The sequence below is a fragment of the Diceros bicornis genome, chromosome 31 (assembly GCF_020826845.1).
Source record: "Diceros bicornis minor isolate mBicDic1 chromosome 31, mDicBic1.mat.cur, whole genome shotgun sequence".
Classification (NCBI taxonomy): Eukaryota; Metazoa; Chordata; class Mammalia; order Perissodactyla; family Rhinocerotidae; genus Diceros; species Diceros bicornis.
In genome coordinates this window covers 8,380,698-8,402,262 of record NC_080770.1, presented here as the reverse complement: position 1 = coordinate 8,402,262, position 21,565 = coordinate 8,380,698, and the positions used below count along the sequence as shown (strand labels likewise).

The 21,565-nt window shown below is 55.9% G+C and overlaps 1 protein-coding gene across 11 annotated transcripts in view; it reads right to left on the bottom strand.

The window, feature by feature from the left end:
• Positions 1-21,565, bottom strand: part of NRXN2 (neurexin 2) — a 108,082-nt gene that overhangs the window by 68,559 nt on the left and 17,958 nt on the right. For 9 of the 11 annotated variants that reach the window (XM_058526530.1, XM_058526532.1, XM_058526522.1 and 6 more), the window contains exons 3-6: positions 18,224-18,241; positions 13,395-13,424; positions 10,767-10,838; positions 6,274-6,575 (exon numbers count right to left, since the gene is read on the bottom strand). In XM_058526530.1, the coding sequence (XP_058382513.1) occupies positions 6,274-6,575; positions 10,767-10,838; positions 13,395-13,424; positions 18,224-18,241 (422 nt within the window). The remainder of the gene's footprint in view (positions 1-6,273; positions 6,576-10,766; positions 10,839-13,394; positions 13,425-18,223; positions 18,242-21,565) is intronic. The other 2 variants (XM_058526527.1, XM_058526528.1) reach the window with 2 other exon arrangements.

Below are 21,565 nucleotides of genomic sequence, written 5' to 3'. Positions count from 1 at the left end.
CCTCCCAGCATTAAGCACTGCCACCACCACCCCTAAAAGTCCCTGGAATTGGTAAGGCTGTCCCAGCAGCCCAGCCTCCTTCCATGCACATCCATAGACCCCTGAGCCTCCACTCCCCACAGCCAGCACCAGAAACTCATCTCCCCCAAAGACCACACCATAAAAAGGAACAGAGAGGCCCACCGCCCTCTAAAATCCCTAACTCCTCCCTAAACTATAAGCCAGCTTCTATCCCAGTCTCTAGAGTCCCCACCCTGCTGTGGCTCTAAGTTCATTTTCTCTTCTCGTGGCTAAAGACAGCAGCAATGATCACCTTCAAAATTACCCTGGTCTTTGGGGAGGAGGTGTCAAAGGCACTGAGGCAGCTTCCATTAGGGTATCAGAGGTGGAGGGACATCATTGCATCATGTCCATTAAATACTAAACTGCACACCCGAGATTGTGATTATGAGAAATAGAGTTATCCTAGGGACAGATCCATTAGTTAGAGCGTTATTATAACCAGTGGGCACAGGACTAATTCAGTAAGACAATTAATAAGGGCCTTGTATAATTAAAACTAACAGAATTCAATATTTAGCAGCTAGAAGAAGGGCTGAATAACCAATATTAATTATTAGTGATGCAGAGGCAGTTTACCTAGCAGGATGACAAGAGTCTAATCGCAGGTACAGTGATGGGAGCAAGGGGACAACCCAGGACACAAGGGTTAGTACTACCGGCCTGTAGGACTGTCGTGAAATGAAGAGGCCAACTAGTCAGGACAAGAAAAAATTAGCTTCAAGGTGGCTAAACTAATTGCATCAAAAAAGATAAGAGTTGTCTGGTACCACTGTACTAGTCGAACAAGGCAGGAAACAAAAGGCATTGGAGGTAAAAATCCAACTATTACTCTTGTTGAGTTAGAACTGGTTGTGGAGACTAAAATAAGAAAAACAAAGTTTTCAACTTTCATGGACAATTTTAATTTTTAACCAGCAGAACAGCAAGTTAAGAAACAGGAGTGAGAGGGAAGAGATGTGAGTTCAGAGCCTGGGCCTCCCACTAATGTGTCAAGACAGCCAGGCTTCCTCTGAAAATTGGCAAGGTTGGAGTGGGTGAGAGGGGGCCCCTCTAGACCTAGGGATTATTGGTCCAGGACCCAGGCCATTGTGATCACGGCCGAGGGGGCAATTGTGGCCAAATAAATAGAGTGGAGCTTCCACTTGAACCCATGCCTGGTGGCCTGCGACCCAGCACAGGGAAGGGGGACATGGGAACTCACGTCTTCCCAAATGCAGAGATCTGGAAGCCTGAGGCTTCAGACTAACAAATGAACCATGATGGCTTTTCTCCACTCACAGAAACAGCTCGAGGGCTTCTGGAAGTCCAGGAGCACAAGAGTGACAGGACACGATGAGGGAGGAGGGCATCAAGTCATCAAGGGGACAGGTCAGTCATTATATCCAGTGTAACACACTGCCATCTCCACCTTGAACTCTGAGTGCATTTCTAGTCCCTCAGGAAAGCCAAGAGGAGGATTATACACACAAATCACAGAAATCTGCATGAAGGCAATCTCTGCAGAGCTTGAGCAAGCGAAGCTCAGCACAGAGAAAAGAGGAGCCCACTCCACTCAGAGATTAGAGGGGCCCGTTTTCAGAGAAACAAGCAGAACATTCAGATGGTTTTGAGATTTGGGAATATCCAAGAATGGCAGAACCACAAGACAAACTACAGCCGCCTTTGCATTTTGCACCAATGACAACCACCAGGCCCTCTCTGGGAGGCAGAGAAACGAGTGGCTTCAATGTCAGACAGACTTCCAACTCTACCACTCCTGTCTGGATAACCTTGGGCAAGTTCTTAAACCTGCTGAGTCTTGATTTCCTCATCAATAAAATGGGAATATCTCCCACTTCACAGGATTGTTATGAAAATGAGGTCAGATACAAAAGAGAAAAGAAAACCTTGAACTCAGGGGCTGGTGAGGAGGGATATGACAGTGTCATCAGAGAACTGCTGTAAAAAAGGGACGCGGTCCTGAGAAAATTCAGAGGAGGGGGTGGGAGAGGCTTTCTCCTGGCCTCATAAAGCAAAGAGTTTTTCCTAGAGGACAAGAGGTCATTCAATGTTTGTATGAAGTAGATCTGCTGGGTCCTCGTGTCCAAAAGCTCACCGATTGGCTTCAATGAACCAGAAAAACCACCAGAATAACAACTAAAAACATTCAATAGTTGCTGGTATTCAGCCCTCAAGGAGCTTACCACCTAGAAGCAGAGAAAAGAAACGAGCACAAATATTGACCACACAGATGGAATGTGCTGATAGGACTAGAACACAGCAAAGAAGGGAGACTGGCTGGGGGTGGGAGGTCAAGGAAGGCTCTATGACGAAGGTGGCACGTTATGTTAGGCCTGAGGGATTGAAAAAAAAAAAAAGAACCCCGAAGGAAAAGGGTAGCAGCGAGCCCCTCGCGCTCCTGTGGCGCCAGGCACAAGGCTTTAAGGCCCCACCTCAGGTAGCCATCGAGGCTCCTCCCACTTTGCCCAGGAGGAGCTAAGCTCAGAGGTTACATAACTTGCCTCAAGACATTGGAGATAGTGGCAGAGCTGGGATTTGAACCCAGTCTGTCTAACTCAAACCCCAGCTCTAGGATTTCACCTGGCAGAAAGGAGGGTGAACGGTGGTGTCTGTGGGAGAACCCTGGGAACAAAGCAGGGAGCCAGGGAAGGCGGTGGAGATGGGGGACACAGAGCAGCACGGTTAGGCCCTAAGACGGTGGGAGATGTGGCAGAGAGGAAGTGGGGGAGGGAGCCCCAAGGGCCTGATGGACCCCATCCTTGGGGGACTCCCTCCTTGGGGTCGGCGGAGTTCCTGAAAATCTCCACACTGACGAGCAGCATCATGGGAGCATGGCAGGAGGAAACACCACTTGATATTTCGGTAGCCAGCTTGTCTTCCCAATCTGGTGCTGGCTAACGATGAAACGGGTTTGCACTCAGCTTGCATGGTGGTGGGAGGAGAGCGGGCCCAGGATTAAAATAGGCCTGGGGAGTCCTCCAAAGTAATCATTCCTGCAGAGAGTCTCCCAAGAGACACCTCCGGTCACAGTGGCCTCAAGACTGGGCTCGAAGGGAGAGGAAGGAGAGAGCAAGGTGTCATCTCAGTCAGGCCTCCTCCAGTCCTAACTGCTATGTTCTAAGGGCCTCTTGATGATTCCAGGGACAATTATCTAGTTCAGGGGAAGGGGGAATATTCCACCTTCTTCCAGTCTTTGGAGCTGGCCTCTTGACCCACTCCCACTGCTGCAGAGGCCAAGGGAAGGGAGCCCCCCGCTCAGTGCTCCTTCTGGGGCAGGCCTGCCCCAGGAGGCAGATTCCCCGGCCATTCTAACCACTTGGGGAAAACAGTGTGGAATCTGGTGTTCTCAGATCCTGGCCATCTACCCTGCAAGGCAGAGGCAGCTGTCATTTCTTACCTTACCTCCCATCCTTGCTTCTGGCCCACAAAACCTGGGGAGACAGGATACTGGCTCAAACTACCCCCCCAAACCCATCACCCCTCAGGTCACAAAAGGATTTTTCCAATCGCAGGAGGTCATCTGGACCCTGTATAAACTTGTTTGAGCAGAGTTTCTCCATCTCGGCACTACCCCCATGTGGGCCAGAAAATTCTTTGCTGTGGGGCTGCCCTGTGCATTGTGGGGTGTTTAGCAGCATCTTGGTCTCTCCCCACTAGATGCCAGTACCGCCCTCCCCTGAGTTGTGGCAACCCACAATGTCTCCAGACATTGCCAAACGTCTCCTGAGGGGGCACACTGCCCTCAGTTGAGAACCACTGCTCTAGGGACAACAGGACCCAATAAATTATTCTTAGAAGTCCTGAAAGACAGGCACTCAAAGGGCCTAGTGAGGATGGACTTGGCCTTGAGCAAGGGCAATGAATCCAGGGCACAGCCCTGAGGCTGACCTTCCCCCTGACGGTCACGATGACGTTTAGGGGACGTGGACCGGAGTCAATAAATCCCTCCAGAAACCCTTTCGAAAGAGGCTCTCTTTCAAAGTCTTTAAGCGGACACTCTCTTTGGCCCCGAAGGCCTGCATTCGGGTCAACATGACCTGACCCTGCTCTGACCCATCTGGCAGAACAGGCCAGGAGGAAGTGGTTTCCATCAGTTGCCAGCCTGGACCTACAACTCCAGGACCCCCAAAAGAGGCTACCGTGAGACACAGTCTACACGGGTGCTGCCGAGGCCCCGCCTCACGCCCTCTGTGTGGCTTTCCCACCTCCCTAGCCACAGGCTTATCCCTCCTCTCAGTGTCTCTTCAGTTCTAGAACATTTTAGGTTTCTGCTGCCTGGTTGGCACTTGCATGGCTCTTAGATTCTGACTCCTCAAGACCTGAAGGGCTAGGCGGGCAGGGACATGTCGCTTTTCCCTCTGTAACCAGTGTGGATGCACAATACATTGTTGACCACCGGCCCATGGATAAGGACTCTGGGCTTGCAGCACGTTGCCAAAGGCAGTATCAGGTGACAGCACTGGTCCTGGGGAGGGAAAACCAGCAAGAAGCACCGAAGGCAGCTCTCCACCCCCAGTAAAATGTGTGTGGCACCTAAAAGTATGACAAATGTACATGACACAGTCAGGTTTGCTCAGACAGTGGCGACAACACAGGCCAGCCCTCCAACCGGGTCAGAGAACAATGTGACATGAAAAGGGGCACTGCTCTGAGGAGAGTCCTCCCACCAAGCACGCCACTCCCCAGAGCACAGGGGGCACTAAGACCAGGCGCATGGGTGGGAACCCACAGGTAGCAGCAGGCTCAGGAAAGAGCAGGAGGATTAGTCACAGGTTGAGGGAGGCACTGAATAAGGAAGCTTCCCCATCAGATCACCACCCAACGGACGGTGTTGAAGAACAGGTAGGAACAGGTCAACCAGATCCCGACCCCCACTGATGAGCCTTTCAGTGAGAGGAAGGGGAGGAGAAGGAGGATGACGAGGATGATGACGAAGAGGAGAAACAACGGCAGGTTGGCCACCACACGACTAGAACCAGCAAGTACAGAAGATAGCTAGTAAGAGAAGGGCTGCAGACCAGCAGAGAGCGCGCCTCCCAGGGCAGGGATGTTCCCGTGCCTGTGCTCTTAGCCTGCAGGAGGGGGAGCTGGAAGGGCTTCCTGCCACCAGCTACAAGAGAAAGCGATGGAGCCGAGAGAAAAGGACAGCAGAAGCCTGGGCACCTGGGCACCGAGTGAGCAGGGAAAGGGGTCAGGAGGTGGAGACAGGAGCCATCAAGCACGCACAGCTCTTGAAGAAGGGTCTGGCTTGGCCCCTGCTTGAGGCGGGAATGTCTTTGGGCAGGAAACAAGCTGTGGGGGGTGCTGTCAAGCAGAGGCCTAGCCAGAGAGATGGTCTCACCTCCCACAGTCACCCTGGGCCTTGTGAGAGGCGAAGAGGTCACTACTAAGAGGACAGAGGCGAGGCCCAGAAGCGTCGGCACCTCTCCAGGGGGATGAAACTGGGAGCAGGAGCTGAAGGGACACTGAGAAGAGCCTTGTCCTGCCTGCAGGGCCGACCCAAGAGTCTCCTCTGCGCTCCCACACGTGCTGGCCTAGGAGCTAAGATAACCATGGACTGCTGGGACTCCTGGGCTCCTTTGGAGGGATGGGAAGGGAAAAGAGAAGGGAGTGTGCTGCCCAGAGGAGAGGCGGGACCAAGCACCATCTCCAGTCCTGCTCTCCCTCATGCACCTGCTATGCCTCCACCTTGCTCTGACCCCATCCCTGCCTCTGCCCTAGAAAGGCCCCATCCAAGGGCAGGCCACATCCTGTCCCCACACATGCCTCAGGCTCTCCTTTGTGCCTCTCTGCTTTAGTGTCAGGACACCCACAGCTGCTCCACCAGGCCACTGTCCACAACCCACAGCACCCCAGGTGCTCTATCTCATTCCTCCCATCTCCCAAATCGCCCTCCTGCCAGATCACTCGATTTCTTATCCCCAGGTCTCGAAACCCCAGCGACTGCCACCAGTGTGAGCCCAGCCCTTTCCCTTCCCCGAGGCTGCTGCGCTGGGCAGCTCGCAGCCTCCTCCCTGCTCGGCTCCCTGGTCCTCGAAGCCTGCCAGCTGCTGCCGCACTCCTGGACCCTCACAGCCCAAGCCTCGATCTTCCCCAGAACCACACCTTGCTGCCCAGCCCTGATGCCCCGCACCCACACCCCAGGCGGCCCTCTCTCCACTCCCATTCTGCCCCAGACGCAGCTGCCCCTGGCCTTCTTGCTCCCCCTACCTGGCGCAGGTTTCGGGTGACCCGGACGTCGTGCCAGGCGTTGTCGTTGAACTTGCCGTTGACGGGTTCCACAAGGGCCTCGAAGGCTCCCGAGCCCAGGTTGATGACCAGCCAGACGGCCCCGGACTTGAGGGACAGGTTGACGTAGTCGGCCGACTTGCCAGTGTGCAGCATGAGCCCGTTGCGCTGCAGGGTGCGGAAGGCCAGCGTGATCTCGTCCGTGCTGCTCTGAATCGGGTTATGGGACAGGTCGTAGCAGAAGAACTCATTGCCTTTGAAGGTCGCCACAAACTCCTCCTTGCCTGGACGTGGCAGTGTGGGGAAACGGGAGAAGGCTGAGTGCGGCGGGGCTCGCCAGACGCCCCTCTGCCCCTCCAGCAACCCAGGCGCGGGTACTGGGCACCCGGAGCCCCACGGCCCCAACCGCAAGCTTTAGGCCCTCCTCCCTCCCCCGGCCCATCCACCCTCCTCTCTGGACCCTGCCGTCTCCTCTGTGAGAAGTCAACATCCCCCATGTCCATTTCCAAAGCAAGAGGCTGCTAAGTGGCTCTCACACTGACAGCTGACAATTAGGCTGCCACAGGACCAGACAAAGCAGCCATTGTCACTGTCTCCTGCCCCACCAGCCCTCCATCGGCCACCCCCCAACAAAGGGACATGGAAGAGAAACAAGAGGCTCCACCTGACTTCTCCCTGGGGGTGCCCCCCTATGGCTGGGGCGCCAAGGGTCTCCTGAGCGCAGCCCACCTCCCTCTCCTGCCTCTTCTCCAGTGACGGCCACTCTCAGTGTCGGGGGACAGTTTCAGGCCTCACCATGGGGCATGGGACTAGTAGGCCTGTTGCGCAGCCCTGAGCAGAGGAGGAGAATGGGGAAGCGGGGGGGGTCAGGGAGGCAGGGGTAAGACACATGGGAAGGCAATGCAGGGGACAGAAATATGCACCAGGGAGCAGGGGCCATTGGGCGGGGCTTACACGGTGGCCATCATGCCAGCTACCACCCCCACCCCCAGCTTCCTACTCCAACCTGCGAGGACAGCACAGAAGGGCCCTGGGCGGAGAGCCTCTGAGGGGCCCCAGAGGGCAGGCGTGGGTCTCCTGTGTGCCAGGCAGGTGGCCAGGGGCAAGAGTGCAAGGGCAGGCCTGGCCCTCATGCGTGTGTGCGTGTGCATGCGTGTAAGCCCCTGGCACAGGGCTCCTTCCACTGGCACGTTTTAAGCAGAAGCAAAAATGACTGGGAGAGGCTTAGGGATATTTAGCACTCTGTAAGTGGGTGACAAGTGAGAGACACAGGCTCAGTGGAGGGAAGTTGGGGTCCCAGCCCCAAACCTTCACAAGCCAGAGCCCAGAAGAGGGGAGAGAAGCAGAAGTGGAGGCAGGGGAGAGCAGAGGACCTGGACTCTGACAGTGACTGGCTTCTCCTCCCCAGCAAACGGGGGCACAACAGCTTGTCCCGCCCACCTCACAGAGTTGATGGGGGCAACTCACAAGGCCTTTATGGAGTGCAGTATAGGCCCCCAGGCCCGGGAAGGAGCAGGGCACAACGCCGGGGCACACGTACGGCCCTCAGAAGGCACCTGCCCTCCTGTGGGCCAGGCCACAGCAGCAGGCGCCACGTGTGGAAGTGGCAGCTCTCTGGGTGCATTTTCTGCGGATGCCCCTCCCCTGCACACAACAGCTCCGCTTCTCTCCCTCCGGGCAGGCTGCCCATAGACTCTGTCCTCGCTGCCTCCGGATGCCAAGGCACCAGCTGCTGTCCCAGAGCCTGGCACCCACTCACTGCAGCTGGCAAGGCCCGGTTTCCTGAGGCCACAGGGCAGCGAGGCTGGCAGGGGCATGGGCAACATCAGGACAATTAGAACCCCCTCCGCCTACCTAGGGCTCCAGTGGAGAGGGCCAGAAAACAAAGGGGAGGGGTCAAGCAGAGACAAGAGGGGAAGGGGGGGAGGAACAGAGGGAGGCCCTGCAGAGGAGAAAGATGGGCCATCAGGGACAGAAGGGAAATGGAGATAGGTCAGATCAGTGAGGGACCGAGAGGCAATGGCGTGAAACAATCCGGACAAAGACAAGGAACAAGCAGCAGGGGACAGGTAAGGGTGATGGGAAGAGGGCCAGCAAGGAAAAGGGGACACGGACCTCTGGGGAAGGGAAGCTAAGGCTTTCTCGGGGCCTTACTGTTTCCACAGCAACCAGGCCCGCTGCCCAGGCACTGGCAGAGCCGGGGGGCTCAAGGACCAGAAAAGGGAACATGTTTGACCTTGGGTTTGCCACACGTATGAGTCCCTCCCAGAAGCCGGGCCTCCCCTCCCACTCCCTCACCTTCACTGCGGTCAAAGAAAATGTCATTAAAGGGAGAGTCAAACAGAAAGAAAGGAAAGAATAAGGCAACCACGTGAAAAAGTGATTGGGGCAGAACAAAAGAGGCCAGTGAAAAGGAGAGAGGCGGGTCCAGGGCTGGACCACGGCTGCCAAGGCGAGGTGGAAAAAGGAGCCATCCTTCCACTCCCCCGAGGCAGAACCAGCCATTGTGGAGCTGGAGTCTGCACAGTCTCCACCTCCCACTGCTGCCAGAGACCCAGACAGGCCCAGAGGTGGAAAGAGGCTCGGAGCAGCCAGAGGGAGCCTGAAGGAATTTAAGGAGAGAGATAGAGAAGAGATGAGCGAATGTGAACAAGAAAACCCAAGGCTGGTGGGAAGGACAGAGACAGAACCTGAGTGGGGAAGAGAGCAGCAGGGCCTGAAGGGATTGGTGGGGGGACTCTGTCAGGGTAAGGAGGTGGGGGCTGCCCTGCCAAGGGCGCTCAGAGGAGGACAAACCAGATCTGGGAGGAGCAAGACCTGAAGCACCAGGGGGGCGCTCTGCCCCATCTCGCCTCGGGGAGAACCCGGAAACTACAACTCCCAGCAGCTCTCGAACAGCAATTACAGCTCCTGATGGCCCCTGGCACAGGAAGCGGGGTAATCGCTGATCTTTGTTTATCTCCCACAGTCAGGGAGTGTGGAGCCCCAGAGGGTCCCCAGTCAACCTAACTGTGGCTAGAAGCCAGTTGTGCTCCTGGATGTCTAAGAGCCGTGAGGGACAGAGCAGCTGCCTCCTCTCCAGGCCCAGCCCCAAGCCCTCCTCTGGGAAGTGCTCCAGTGCCCCCCCCCAGCCCCTCCCTACTCTCAAGCACTACAGCTGTCTGTTCTGCTCATTTGGCACTTACTGCCTAGTAACATCTTGTACTGCTCCCTTGAGAGGAAGTGTGATGTGAGAAAGAAGACCTGGGCACTGATGCTGGCTCTTACACCAGCTTTGTGACCTTGGCCGAGAGGCAACATCTCTAAGCCCCAGCTTTCTCCCCCGGACAGAGATGCTAACCATCAGCCTACCTCACAGGTTGCTGTGGGTATCTAGAAAGAGAACAGATGGGGGGTGGCTTCGCACACTGTAAACCATTTCACACATAAACGACTCTCGTACTGGTACATAACTTTCTGCGTGTGTGCTGCATCTCTCTAGATCAACGAAGAAGCTAACTCCTCTGGATGAAGTCTGCACTTTTCATGTACTTTGCATGTGCCACGCTTTATTGTAGTTATTTGTTAGAACGTCAATGAGTCCCCTGAGAACAGAGACCATTCACCCATTTAAAATAAACGTGCTGAGCACACACCTACGTATGAGCCGGGCACTGTGTAAAGCACTGGGGGATACAATGGAAATACCGAATCACTGTCCTCAGGGAGCTCCGTCTAGTGCGGGAGGCCAACAGGTAAAGTGACAGTATGATGCAGTGTGACCAGGGATATAATGGATGTGTAGACAGAGGGAACGCAGAGGAGTGTCTGGGTTTGCCTGGGGAGCTCAGGGAAGATTTCCAGTGTGGCTGGCCTGGCTGCTTTTGCAAGAGTCAGCTGAAAGACACACCAAATAGCGGGGGAAGAGGGCAAGGATGGCGGACTTCCATGCGGACAGAACAGCACGTACTAAAGAATGCAGACGGGACTCGATAGCCCTAGTGCTTGGCACACACCGGAGCTCCTGGAGGGTGTGAAACTGCCCTGGGAACTACGGGAAGGAGATTCTCTTAAGAGAGGCAGCCTCAGTGCGGAAAAGGAGCTTAAAACCTACAGTCCTGAGACAGGCTGAAGGGCCGCATGCTGGCCTCTGGGGCTTTAGCAAGTCTCAGTTTGCCCATCTGTAAACCAAGGGCAATGAGCGCCTCCACGAAGGGTGGTTGATGCATGCGGTACACTATAAATGCCACATCTCCGAACCAGAATTTGATGGTTAAATGGGGGGGTATCTGCTGCCCAGTCGCTTTCCAGGGATGGGTCTGAACAACCGCCACAACAGACATCTATGTTCTACACAGAGATCATCGGGCCACCAGTCCCCTTGGGCCTCAGACGGGGCACAAGGGCACACCTTTGCTGACTCAGCTCCCCCGGGAAGGGCGGTTAGCCTGCAGAGGGTGAGGGCTGGGCTCTCTGGGGACCGTGGGGTCACTGACCTTTTGTTGGCTGGTGCACATCGCTGGCTCCTCCTCTCCCGGCCCCCCCCTCGGAGAACAGTAAGGACCCTACTGGAGAAGCAGAATTGGGGAGTCAGGCACAGGGGGCTACCCAGACAGTCCCACCCCAGCCTTGAGGTGACGGAGGGCCCTCTGCAGGGCGGAGGTCCTGCTTGGAGGTAGAGGTGGGGGGGTGGGTGCTGCTCTGGGGACTCACTTGCTTCGGGGCCTCTAGGGTAAGAGCCCATTGACAAACCAAGGGCCATCGGCCCCACAGACCCCATCGGACTCACGACCACTGACTTCTGCCCTTTGCCCGGGGGTGGGGAGACTGGGGTGGAGGAGCAGAAGCCTCACTGCTGGGTTAGGAGCCCCTTCTGCTGACGACATGCAAACAGGCCAGCCCTCAGGACCTGGAGGCAACTGAGCCCTCAATTCTAGCCCCTCGCTCACTCTCCCTCCCCTCTCTGCCTCTTTGCTCACACCCTCTCTGCTGGGTCAGAGTTCATGCTCTTCAACTCCTTCCAAAGCCTGACACAGGCACCCCTCCTCCAAAACCTCCCCAATTCACACACCAAACCCCCCTTCTGAGCACTGCCTATCCTCGAGGCAAAGCTGAGTCTCCGTCTACACCTGGTTCATTTTCTACAGCAAGTGTTCTTAATGTCACCTTTGTCCACCTCTTTGCCAGTTACACTGTGGGGCTTCCTGGGGGCAGGGCCATGGTTTCTGCTTGTTCTTTGTCCCTCTATTGTGCCTTCAGAAGGGCTGGGAAGTCCTGCCTGGCTGGAGCCCATATATTTGTGGGGAAGCCCTTTCTCAGGGATGACCCCCACTCCCCACCACGCAGCCCATCAGCACCCAGGCCTCCTCTCCAAAGGCACGTGTTACCACGTCTGGGCTCCAGGCCACCTTGAGTTCTCTACCCACTCCTGCCAGTGACCTTTTGCACTCAGCGCCTGGCTCCCAGGCACCCACACCTTTTGCTAGACCCCCCAGGATGGTTTCAGGATGAGGGAAACTCAAGAATGGAGCTTAAAATTCCCTATATGGGCCCTACTCCCACCCCAGTCCCAAGTCCCCAGAAGTAAAGCTGGAATAACACCTGAGCTGTGGACCTTTCTGGATCCTTCGGGCTTTCGTCTATGACAAAGGTGAGCCACAGCCAGCACCCCCAGAACCAGGCACTGAGAGGCAAGAAGGATGCGAGTGGACCAACGGGGTCCTGACTCCCCACTTGGGACTTCCTCTTTCCCTACATTTCTTGCCATAATTTCACATCCCTGCGAGAATCTGAGGCCCCTACCTCCCCAAACCTAAATCCATCCCAAATTCCAGATCTGAGTCTCTCCCTGCAGCCCAGTCTCCAGCCTGCCTACAGGCTAAGGACACCACCCTGTCGCTATGGAAGATGAGCCCCCACAGAGGACAGCCCTGGGCAGGGGGGCTCGAGAGAGTCAATGACAGGGAGGCCTGGGAGAGGTCAGAGCTGGGGGGACCACAGTCAGGACTCTTGGGCTCTGCCTCCAGGTTTGCTTAACACCAGGGTTTTTATTTTTTATTTATTTATTTATTTATTTTTGTGAGGAAGATCAGCCCTGAGCTAACATCCATGCTAATCCTCCTGTTTTTGCTAAGGAAGACCGGCTCTGAGCTAACATCTATTGCCAATCCTCCTCCTTTTTTTTTTCCCCCAAAGCCCCAGTAGATAGTTGTATGTCATAGTTGTACATCCTTCTAGTTGCTGTATGTGGGACGCGGCCTCAGCATGGCCGGACAAGCGGTGTGTCGGTGCGCACCCGGGATCCGAACCCGGGCTGCCAGTAGCAGAGCACGCGCACTTAACCGCTAAGCCACGGGGCCGGCCCAACACCAGGGTTTTTAGATGGTAGGGACTTGGTGGAAGGGATGCTAAAAATAGATGACTAGTCCCCACGGCACCACCAATTAAAGGCTGTGTAATCACTAGCAAGTCACTTCATCTCTCTGGGCCTAAATGTCCTCATCTGTCAGATAGGGTCAAGAGATGTTCAAAAGACACAAGGGTGAAGGCATACGTGGGCCAGCTGTGGAAATGGGGTGTCCTACACCTCCATGCGCCCCCCCCTTTCCACTCTTCACACCCATTGTGGAGAGAAGGGCATCCCACAGCACAGCGGGAGGGGAAGGAGGCCGCCTAAAAGCCTCTTTCTCCAGCCCATGCTTTTCTCTTTTCATTTGGATTCATAGAAAAGAAAGAATGAACAGAATGAGCGGAAGGAAAGAAAACACCACCATGAGAAAGAAAAAAAAGCAAGATACACTACCAGGAAAACGCAAAAAGGTGGCTGGAGACAACGGCAGGAGTTCAAACATCTCTTGATGTCAGAAACCAAGGCGAGATGAGGGCGGATGGAGCATGTCAGGGGAGGTGGGAGAGGGGAGAGCACAGACAGGGACAAGCCCCCCGCCCCCAGCCCCGCGCCCCCAACAAAATAAAGACATGGCAGAGGAAGGGGGCAGGAAGGGCAGGAAGGAGGCGGGACAGGTGGACGAGGGCAAAGGGGAACAGGGGTGGGACAGAAAATCCAGACGCAGGTCGGGGGCAATGCAATCCAATTCAATCCAAACCGGAACTTCAAACCATACCTTCGCTGTTTAACGTCAGGTGAGCCGGACCTTGGAAAGGGGAAGGAGAGAAAGAAAGAAAGGAAAAAAAAAAAGAAGAAAAAAGAAAGAAAAAGGGAAAGAAAACACGAGTCATCAAAATCAGCCAGAGAGAGGGGAGAAAAAAGCTTTTTGCTGCCACAATTTAAAAACCCTTTTTAACTTGTGACAGACATCGGAGGAGAGCCCCCGGCCCAGAAGCTGAGGAACGGGCCCCCGATGCCGAAACAGAGGGTGGAGGGCACGAGAGGGGAGAGAGAGAGAGAGAGAAGGGGGCACCAGAGAGGGTGAGGGGGTACAGGCAGAGCCAGAGGAAGGAGCAGGGCAGGGAGTCACTGCAGGGGAGAGGAGATTTTGGTTTCTTTTTTTTCTTCTTGCCGGAAAAAAAAAAGGAAAAGGAGGAGAAGCATGAGGCTCAGAGGGCTGCTTTTTCCTTTTTCTTTTTTTCGTTTTTTTTTTCTTCCGAGAGGCGGAGAGAAAAAAAAACGGTCAACGAGAAAAACAATTCGGATGGAGGAGAAAATAAAACACGACACAAAAATCAAAGCCACCTGGAGAGAGAGAGAGTGTCCTGTTAGCGTGGGATTGAGCGGGCAAGGGGGACCTCCAACCCCCCTACACCGATCCCAGTACCCCGGGGGCCTGGCAGAGAAGGAGAAGATGGGGGCGGGGGAGCCTGGGCCTAGCAGGAACCCCCCACCAAAGCGGCTTTGTCCAGTTCCAACCCTCCCAGCTGGCCCCCAACAGCCTCCGTGTAGAGAGCAGGCACCCTGCACACCTAGGTTCTATGAGGAAACTGGGGTTCGAGAGGACAAAGTTAGAGCAGAAGCAGGTAGTTTCAAGAAAGCAGAATCTAGGGAAATGCTGGAGTCAAGACGGGGGGCTTGGATCCTTCCACAAGGAGGACTGGGAGACTAGGGCCAGCACTCTCAGACAGCAAGGACGGAAGAGGACAGCCAAGACCCACGGGCAGGAGGCTGGGGTCTCTGAGAGGTCAAAATCACTCTACGGACCCCCTTTCTGTGGCCACACCCTCTCTGAGATGACCTAAAAGTTGAATTTTGAAAATGGACAACAGAAGCCCTATACCCAAGACTGAGAGCAAGATTGGCTGGGATTTTTCTCTGGGTTACCTTGACCCCTTGAGAGAGCCTGGTAGCCCTGACCCAGGGCCCCCCTCAGCCTTAGGGAGAGAGACCCTGGCCCACTGGACCGGTTCCCCAGTCCCCAGAGAGCACCAGCCAAGGACAGTGCTCTCCCGGAGAGGCTGGCCACACAGCTGGGCTGAGACCCCAGGGCTCCCCGAGATGGCCAGCCAGCACCACCAGATCTCAGCCCTCTCTCGCCTTCCCTGCACCCGTGGTGTCTGGCCAAGAGGGTAGGGAAGGAACAGCCCTTCAGGACCACATCGCCCTTGGAAACCATCCCAGCACAGTGGCAATGAGATCTGGGCCCCAGGGGTACAAAGCAAGGGGCAGGATGGAAGTCTCAAGGGTAAAGAGCTCCAGGTGTCTCTGGAACGAGGCTGAGGGCCAGGAGGCTTGGGTTCCAGGAGGAAAGGCAGGGAGGAGGCCAGGAAGGGCATGGCCAGGGGCCAAAGGCCTGGATCCTGTGGGCAGATGGTTTACACTGTCCCCTTCTCATCTCTCCGGCAGCATTGGTCTCTCCCCACCTCTGGGGCTGAGGCCAGCTCGGGGAGGAGGCCACGGCTGCTAAGGGCTGCCTCAGGACAGAACAGCTCTTGGAAAGACACAGAATTTATCCACAAAACAGAAGGGGACCCAAGCACTTGGACTGAGTCTTATGCCTTGCTCTGAATGCCCCCCACCAATTCTTTCCCCAAGAACTACCAGCATCTTCTTCCAAACCCCCTAAATCCAGGACCCAGACTCAGGGCCCTAACCCCTCATCCAACTCTTCCTGGTGGAAATTTAGGCCCAGGAGCTGGGTGCCCTGTGAACCCAGCCTCTGTTCCCCACAGGCCTATACCACTGCTGGGGGTGGAGGGGAAGTGGCATCTCTCCCCTCGAAGACCCTTCCACTGCCCAGCTCCTAGCCAGCCTTATTAGCATGCGTACTCTCCCTCTGTCACCACGGCAACCAGCTGCTCAGTTCCCTCAGGCGTGACAGCACCAGCCATCTTGGTGAAGGGGAGGCTCGTTCCCTGCCCTGTCTACCTACGGCTCAGCCCAGCCTGGCTTGAGGGCTCTCCCTAAAGTCTGCCTTCTCACCTGGCCTGAAATCTCTGCTCCCTCCTCATGTCCCAGCCTCCCTCAGTATGTCACTCCCTATGTCCACCTGTGGCATCAGCCCCTCCTCCCACCACTGGAGAAGAGGCTGGCAGTGACGGATGACATCACCAAAGGTCCTTTCTTAGGGCTCTTTATCTGGCTGCTTTGGGTCTTCTCTCCCCGCTACAAGAGGCTAGGGGGAAAGGAGGCAGGCAACCGAAATCCCCAAAAGGAGATGCATGGCAGGGGGCTGGGGAGCAGAATGGCTGGGTTCCTGGGACTAAGCTAGGCCTGAGGCACAGCGTGGAGGGATGGGAAAAGAGGATGGAGGCATGGAGGACTCAGAGACCTGAAGGGGGAACTGCAGAGTCCAGAGCGTAGTGCCACAGAGGAGGCCCCCAGCCCACCCCCGTGAAGCTACCACCTTCCAAACCCACCTCCCAGGTCTCAGTCTCATCCCTTTCCTTTCCTACCAAAATCCCAGGGAGGACGTGCATCAAAAGAGGGAAGACAGTATAAGGGACAAGACTGAGAGACACACAAGCAGACATGTCACAGAGAGACACAAAGATGCATAACATCCCTAGGTGTGTACACACACAGACTCACACACACCCCTGCACAGCCACTGACACGCAAGCACACATAATGCCACATCCAAACCAGCGGGCCACCAGGTGCCCCCAAGAAAGGGCTAGGTGGCATCCACAGGTCTCATTCCCCACTTGTTCCCAAAGCCTAGCTTCCCTTCTTGTCCCTCTATCCTACTTGTTTGGTAAAGAACTATTCTCTTCTCTCTCCCCTCCAGCCCCGGGTCACCTCCTCCCCCTGCAGCCCTCCTGCCGGTCTTCTCCTCCCGGCTGCTTCCCCCTCCCCATTTCTCTCATTTCTGCCCCTCCTTCCTCTTTCCGCCTCTATTTACCCTCTCTCCTTCCTCCTGTCTATCCGCCCCCTCCTCCCTCCCCCCAAGTCCTCCCTCCACCCTTTTATCTCTCTCTCTCCCTCCCTCCATCTCTCCCTTTGTTCCGGAGGAGACATGACATCAAGAGCAAGTAAAAGTCACATCAGCACTAAATCTTATCTGCAGCCCTCAGAAGGCTGCGTCCACCAGACACGGAGACTCTCTCACACACACACCGAGGTAAACACTGACACACAGAGATGCAGACACGGACAGGACAGATGCAGACACAGATGCAGACTCTCTGACGGAGCACACAGAGATGTGGGCCGCGCCACAGAGGACGCGATGATGGCACACCCCTCCAGGCACACTCAGACACACGTACACAAGCATCTATGTACAGGCGTGCACAAAGGCGCACAGACAACAGAGCAGCAGAGCCACATGAGCATGTGCACACAGATACACACACACACACACACACACACACACATGGGTGCCTGCCCGCTGGGACCAGGGGACCTGAGGACACCCAAGTAGAAGAGACATCAGAGAGAAAGACAAGCCAAGCTGTGGACACCACAGGAAAAATGGATTCCAGCCCCACACTGAGGCCCAGGGCCCCTCATCTTCTTTCTTCCCCAGGACTTCTGCATCCAGGGCAGGGCCCGGTCCCGGGAGCTCCCAGTGTGGGGCTGCCTGTGTCCCCCCACTCCCACTTCTCGAGGAAGAGAACCTGCGGCAGGTTTGGTGACTGGGATCCCGTCACCCGCCCACCCCGCTGCCTGCCTTCTCTGCGGCGGCTGTGTGAGCTCGCCTGCAGCCCAGCCTCCAGGCCTGTACCATCCCACCCAGTCTTCCCTCTCCCTGACCTATTCCCCGGAGGAGGAAAAGAAATAGGGAAATCCAAAGTGAGAGGGGAGGGTTCAGAGAAGCACAGGAGCCCAGCGAGAGCCTGGGGAAGGACAGAGACAAAGAGGTCCAGGGACCCAGCCCTGGAGAAAAAGAGAGGCAAAGACTAAAACCGGAGAGAGAGAAAAGGCAAACGAAATAGAAGACAAGGAAAGAATGGACAGAGAGACCCCAAAGAGAGGCAGGTCCCCGCCCTGCCCTCGGCCTCGGGAAGGAAGAAGCAGATCACCCCTACCTACCAGCCTTGGGACAGGGGCTAGGGGCCTGCAAGTATCTGTCAGAGCAGAGAAGCTGCCCCCACCCACACCGCCTGACCCTGGGACCCGGCCCCCCACACCCTGTCTGTGCTCTCCAGACCCCAGAGCGGATTCTACCCAAGCACGGCCCCCAGCCCCTGGCAGCACGGCCTTGCTAAGCTCCTCACTCACTTCTGGGCACTTCAGAATCCTCCAGCCCCATCTCTCCACCCGGCTCCCCTTCTCCTCCCTAAGGAAGAAGAAAGGCCAGTGGGCAGACTGGCATTGAAGATGGGCAAGTGGAAGGGCCTGCCCTCCGCCTGGCAGTTCTCCCCAGCAAACCAGTAAAGAGGGAACAAATGGGCCAGAGGTGGGGCCGAGGCAGCCAAGAGTCCACCCAGACATCCTTCCCCCAGGAGCCCCAAACATGGGCAGGGGAGGGAGCCCTGAGATGGCCAGCGACACCCCCTCACACAGGACCCCACGACGACAAATCCGCCACCCCAGTGACCGAAAGGCATCACTCACCTTCCATGGTGTGTTCCTCTACAGGCAGCAAGGTTCAGGAAGGGGCAAGGCAGAGAGAGAGAGAAAAGGAGGGCTGTTAGCGAGGATACCAAGGACAGGGCTCCAGGAGGGTGATGGGTTCAAGGTCCCCAAGCCCACCCAGGCCCTGACACAAGTCACCAACCTGGAAAGCTCTGCCGGGGACGAGACAGAGACCGAGTTGGTTCCTGAGTCAATGCCTCACACACTGGGTCACACAGTCCAGGAGGACCCGGGGCTCATGTTACATTTCAGGAAACTGAGGCCCAGGGCAGGGAAGTGACCACTCAAGGTCACATGGAGAATCGGAGGCAGAGCCAAGAGTGGCAGTCAGGCATCATCGTGACTCCCCCAGGCACGCTTCTCCCCTGCATTCCATTGCGTCTCCGAGACAGATGGGGACACGCTCACACAGGGCTCACCCGAGACACACTCGCGCTCGGTGACACACTGACACACATAGGCACTTACCGATCCAGAGACACATGTAATCTCTCACGCAGCTCACACCTGAAGCTTTTGCACACACAGACACAACCACCCCCAGCCCCACCCACCCAGGGGAGAAAAGTCATCCGTCTGCAGTCAGAAAACACAGTTCTGCCTCAAAATGCTGGGTGATCCCATCACAGATGCTTAACCTCTCTGAGCCCCCAGTCCCTCTCCTGCAAAAATGAGAGGAGTGGACTAGATGGTTTCTGAAGCCCCTTTCGGTTCTGGTTCTGTGATTCTAGAATAAATGCCTCCTTAGTAGCTGGGTGAGGCAAAGGGCCCCCAGGCCAGATGGGCCACTTCAGTGATGGGAGGGGGTCAAAATTCAGTGGGCCAGACTGGGCCATCCCTAGGTCACCACAGCCTTTGGGCAGTCAGCCCTCACTTACTGAGGCCTGCCCGGGCCTGGCCTGGGGGCTCACCAAATGGGGCAAGGGGGAAGGGGGGATGAAGGCGGTTCCTTTGACTAAGCTACAACTCCTCAAGCAGGCTGTGCTCTGGTCTGATCTATATGAGGGCCAAGTCACCCCCTCTCCAGACATTTCTGACATGCCCACCTACTGGGGGCCTGTAGAGGAAGCAACAGGCGGGGAGAGAAACAGCGCAACCTGCAAACACACAGACCCAGTGGGGAAAGACGCACACATACACGCCTGTGGGCCCTGGGACACACACACATACCACAAACAGCCGTTCCATACACACTCACGCCCGCACGCGCACACCGTCTCCTCCTACCTCCAGCCTCATTTTGTGTTACTGCTCATTTGCTCCTAGGGGGTTAGCTCTACTCCAGAAACACACACGGTCATTCATACTACCTTATACCACTCCCATAATACACACGCACAGGTGGAATGCAGAATCAGTGCCCACACAGTGATCTAATACGTAACGTTAGGTGCATGCACCACCACCGCTGCCCCACACTCCCTCTGGGGGCTAAAGACACACACCCCACAATGAACACAGTTCCCTTTTTTTCTATCGATCTATCTGTCTTCCATTCTCTAAACCTACACACACAAACCTTTACATAGCTCCATGTGTTACAAACACACTTCTATATAGCACAGAGCTTCTTTTACCTGACAGCTGCATCCCCCAAAAGCTGTGTATACAATGATTTTCTTAAAGAAACTGAATCACATTACATTTATGGGGGGTCCAGGGGGTGGTGCCGGCTAGGAAGGAGCCCGGGGGAAAACCCTTGGGCTCTCAGAGGAGCCCTACGTCGGGATCTCTTTAGCCCCAGAGTGTTAAGGCCCTGGTGGGCCAGCACAATCATCTCCTCACATCTCCTCACGAACAAGGAGGCACGGCGATTTCCAGATAATCCAAGCTGGTGGGTATTTCAAAAAGTACTCCCACTTGCCACAACTGTGGGTCACGAGTCTTCCCTCTCCGGGCTTCTGCCAGATGGCGCCTAGAGCCTCACTGACCTCTCTTTCTCTGCTGCTCTTTGCTTTCTGCTGATTCCCCTGCGCCCCTCACCTGCCATCATGGCCCCCCAGGCTCAGTCCCGCGCCCTCCACGCTCCCCTCTCTTCTCCCCGCCCTCCTTGGCGATAGCTCACCCTCGTGGCTCAGGGACTCCCCCGTCTGTATTTGCAGCCCCCACCTCTTCCCCGGGTGCCCGTCCTGCATCCGTGCGCGTCCCCTCTGACATCCAAACTCCACCACTAAAGCCAGGCTGGATGGACATCACCCCCGCAACAAAGGGCTTGTTCCCCTGCGTTTGGCAAAGGCACTCTTTTCAATCAACACTTCTTGAGCACCCACCATGTGCCCCACACTCTGCCAGGCTCCATTGATCCCATTAATTAGCCACATGCCAGGCACCGTACAGACCCTCAACATGCATCGTCATGCATCAGCCACAGGGCAATCTTCAGGAGCTCGGTGGTATTATCTACCTCCTTCGGACAAAAACTTACCGAGCAGCACAAAATCACCTTTGATTTCGGCCACTGTGCTCCTAGGTCATCAGAGCCAAAACCCTCACCCCTCAGCCCTGGTTTCTGCAATAGCTTCCTCTGGTTTGGTCTCCCTGCCCATCCGCAGCCTGGCTCTCTTGGCACAGATACCAGATACACCTGACTCAACACTGCTGTGATCAACACGCACACGCGCACGCACACACACGCACACACACTCAGAACTTTTCAGTGGCTCTGGTACAAACCTCTCTTCTGTGCTCTCGACCTGTATATCCACCTGCCCTCAGAGAAGCTCTGCCCGAGTGTCTCCTGGGCTTCTCATCCTCCACACGTCCAACATGGACCTCACAACGCTTCCCCCGCAAGCCCTCTCCTCCTGCCTGCTCTCCCTGATCAGAAGCCCCTCCATCACCACTAGCACGGCCCCAAGGCCAGACCCTCATCAGAGCCTCTCCTTGGAACATTAACAAGCCTCTGAAATGACCTCCCCCTCCTGGCAGTCTTTTCACCCTGCAATTCACAGTCCACCACCGCCCAAACTGTCCAACCAAGTCACGACCCTGCTTAAAACTCTTCAAGGCTTCCCAGTGCCTACAGGACAAAGTCCTACCTTCTCAGGAAAGTCCGTTCCAAGTTTGGCCATGCCCACGCCTCCCTCCAACCTGCTTTCCTGTGACAGTCCAGGCTCCAGCCATACCCAGTTTATTCCCATTTCCCTAATATGCCGCTTTTCTGCACATACTGTTCCCTTGGCCTGAAACGCCCTTCCCCATCCCCACTCCTCTCACCCTAGCTGCTGAGAAAGTCCACTCACTTTAAGACGAGGTCAATATACATACCACCGACTGTGTTCTGAACTGACCTCCCAGGTGGAGCTAGCCGCCCCTCTTTTG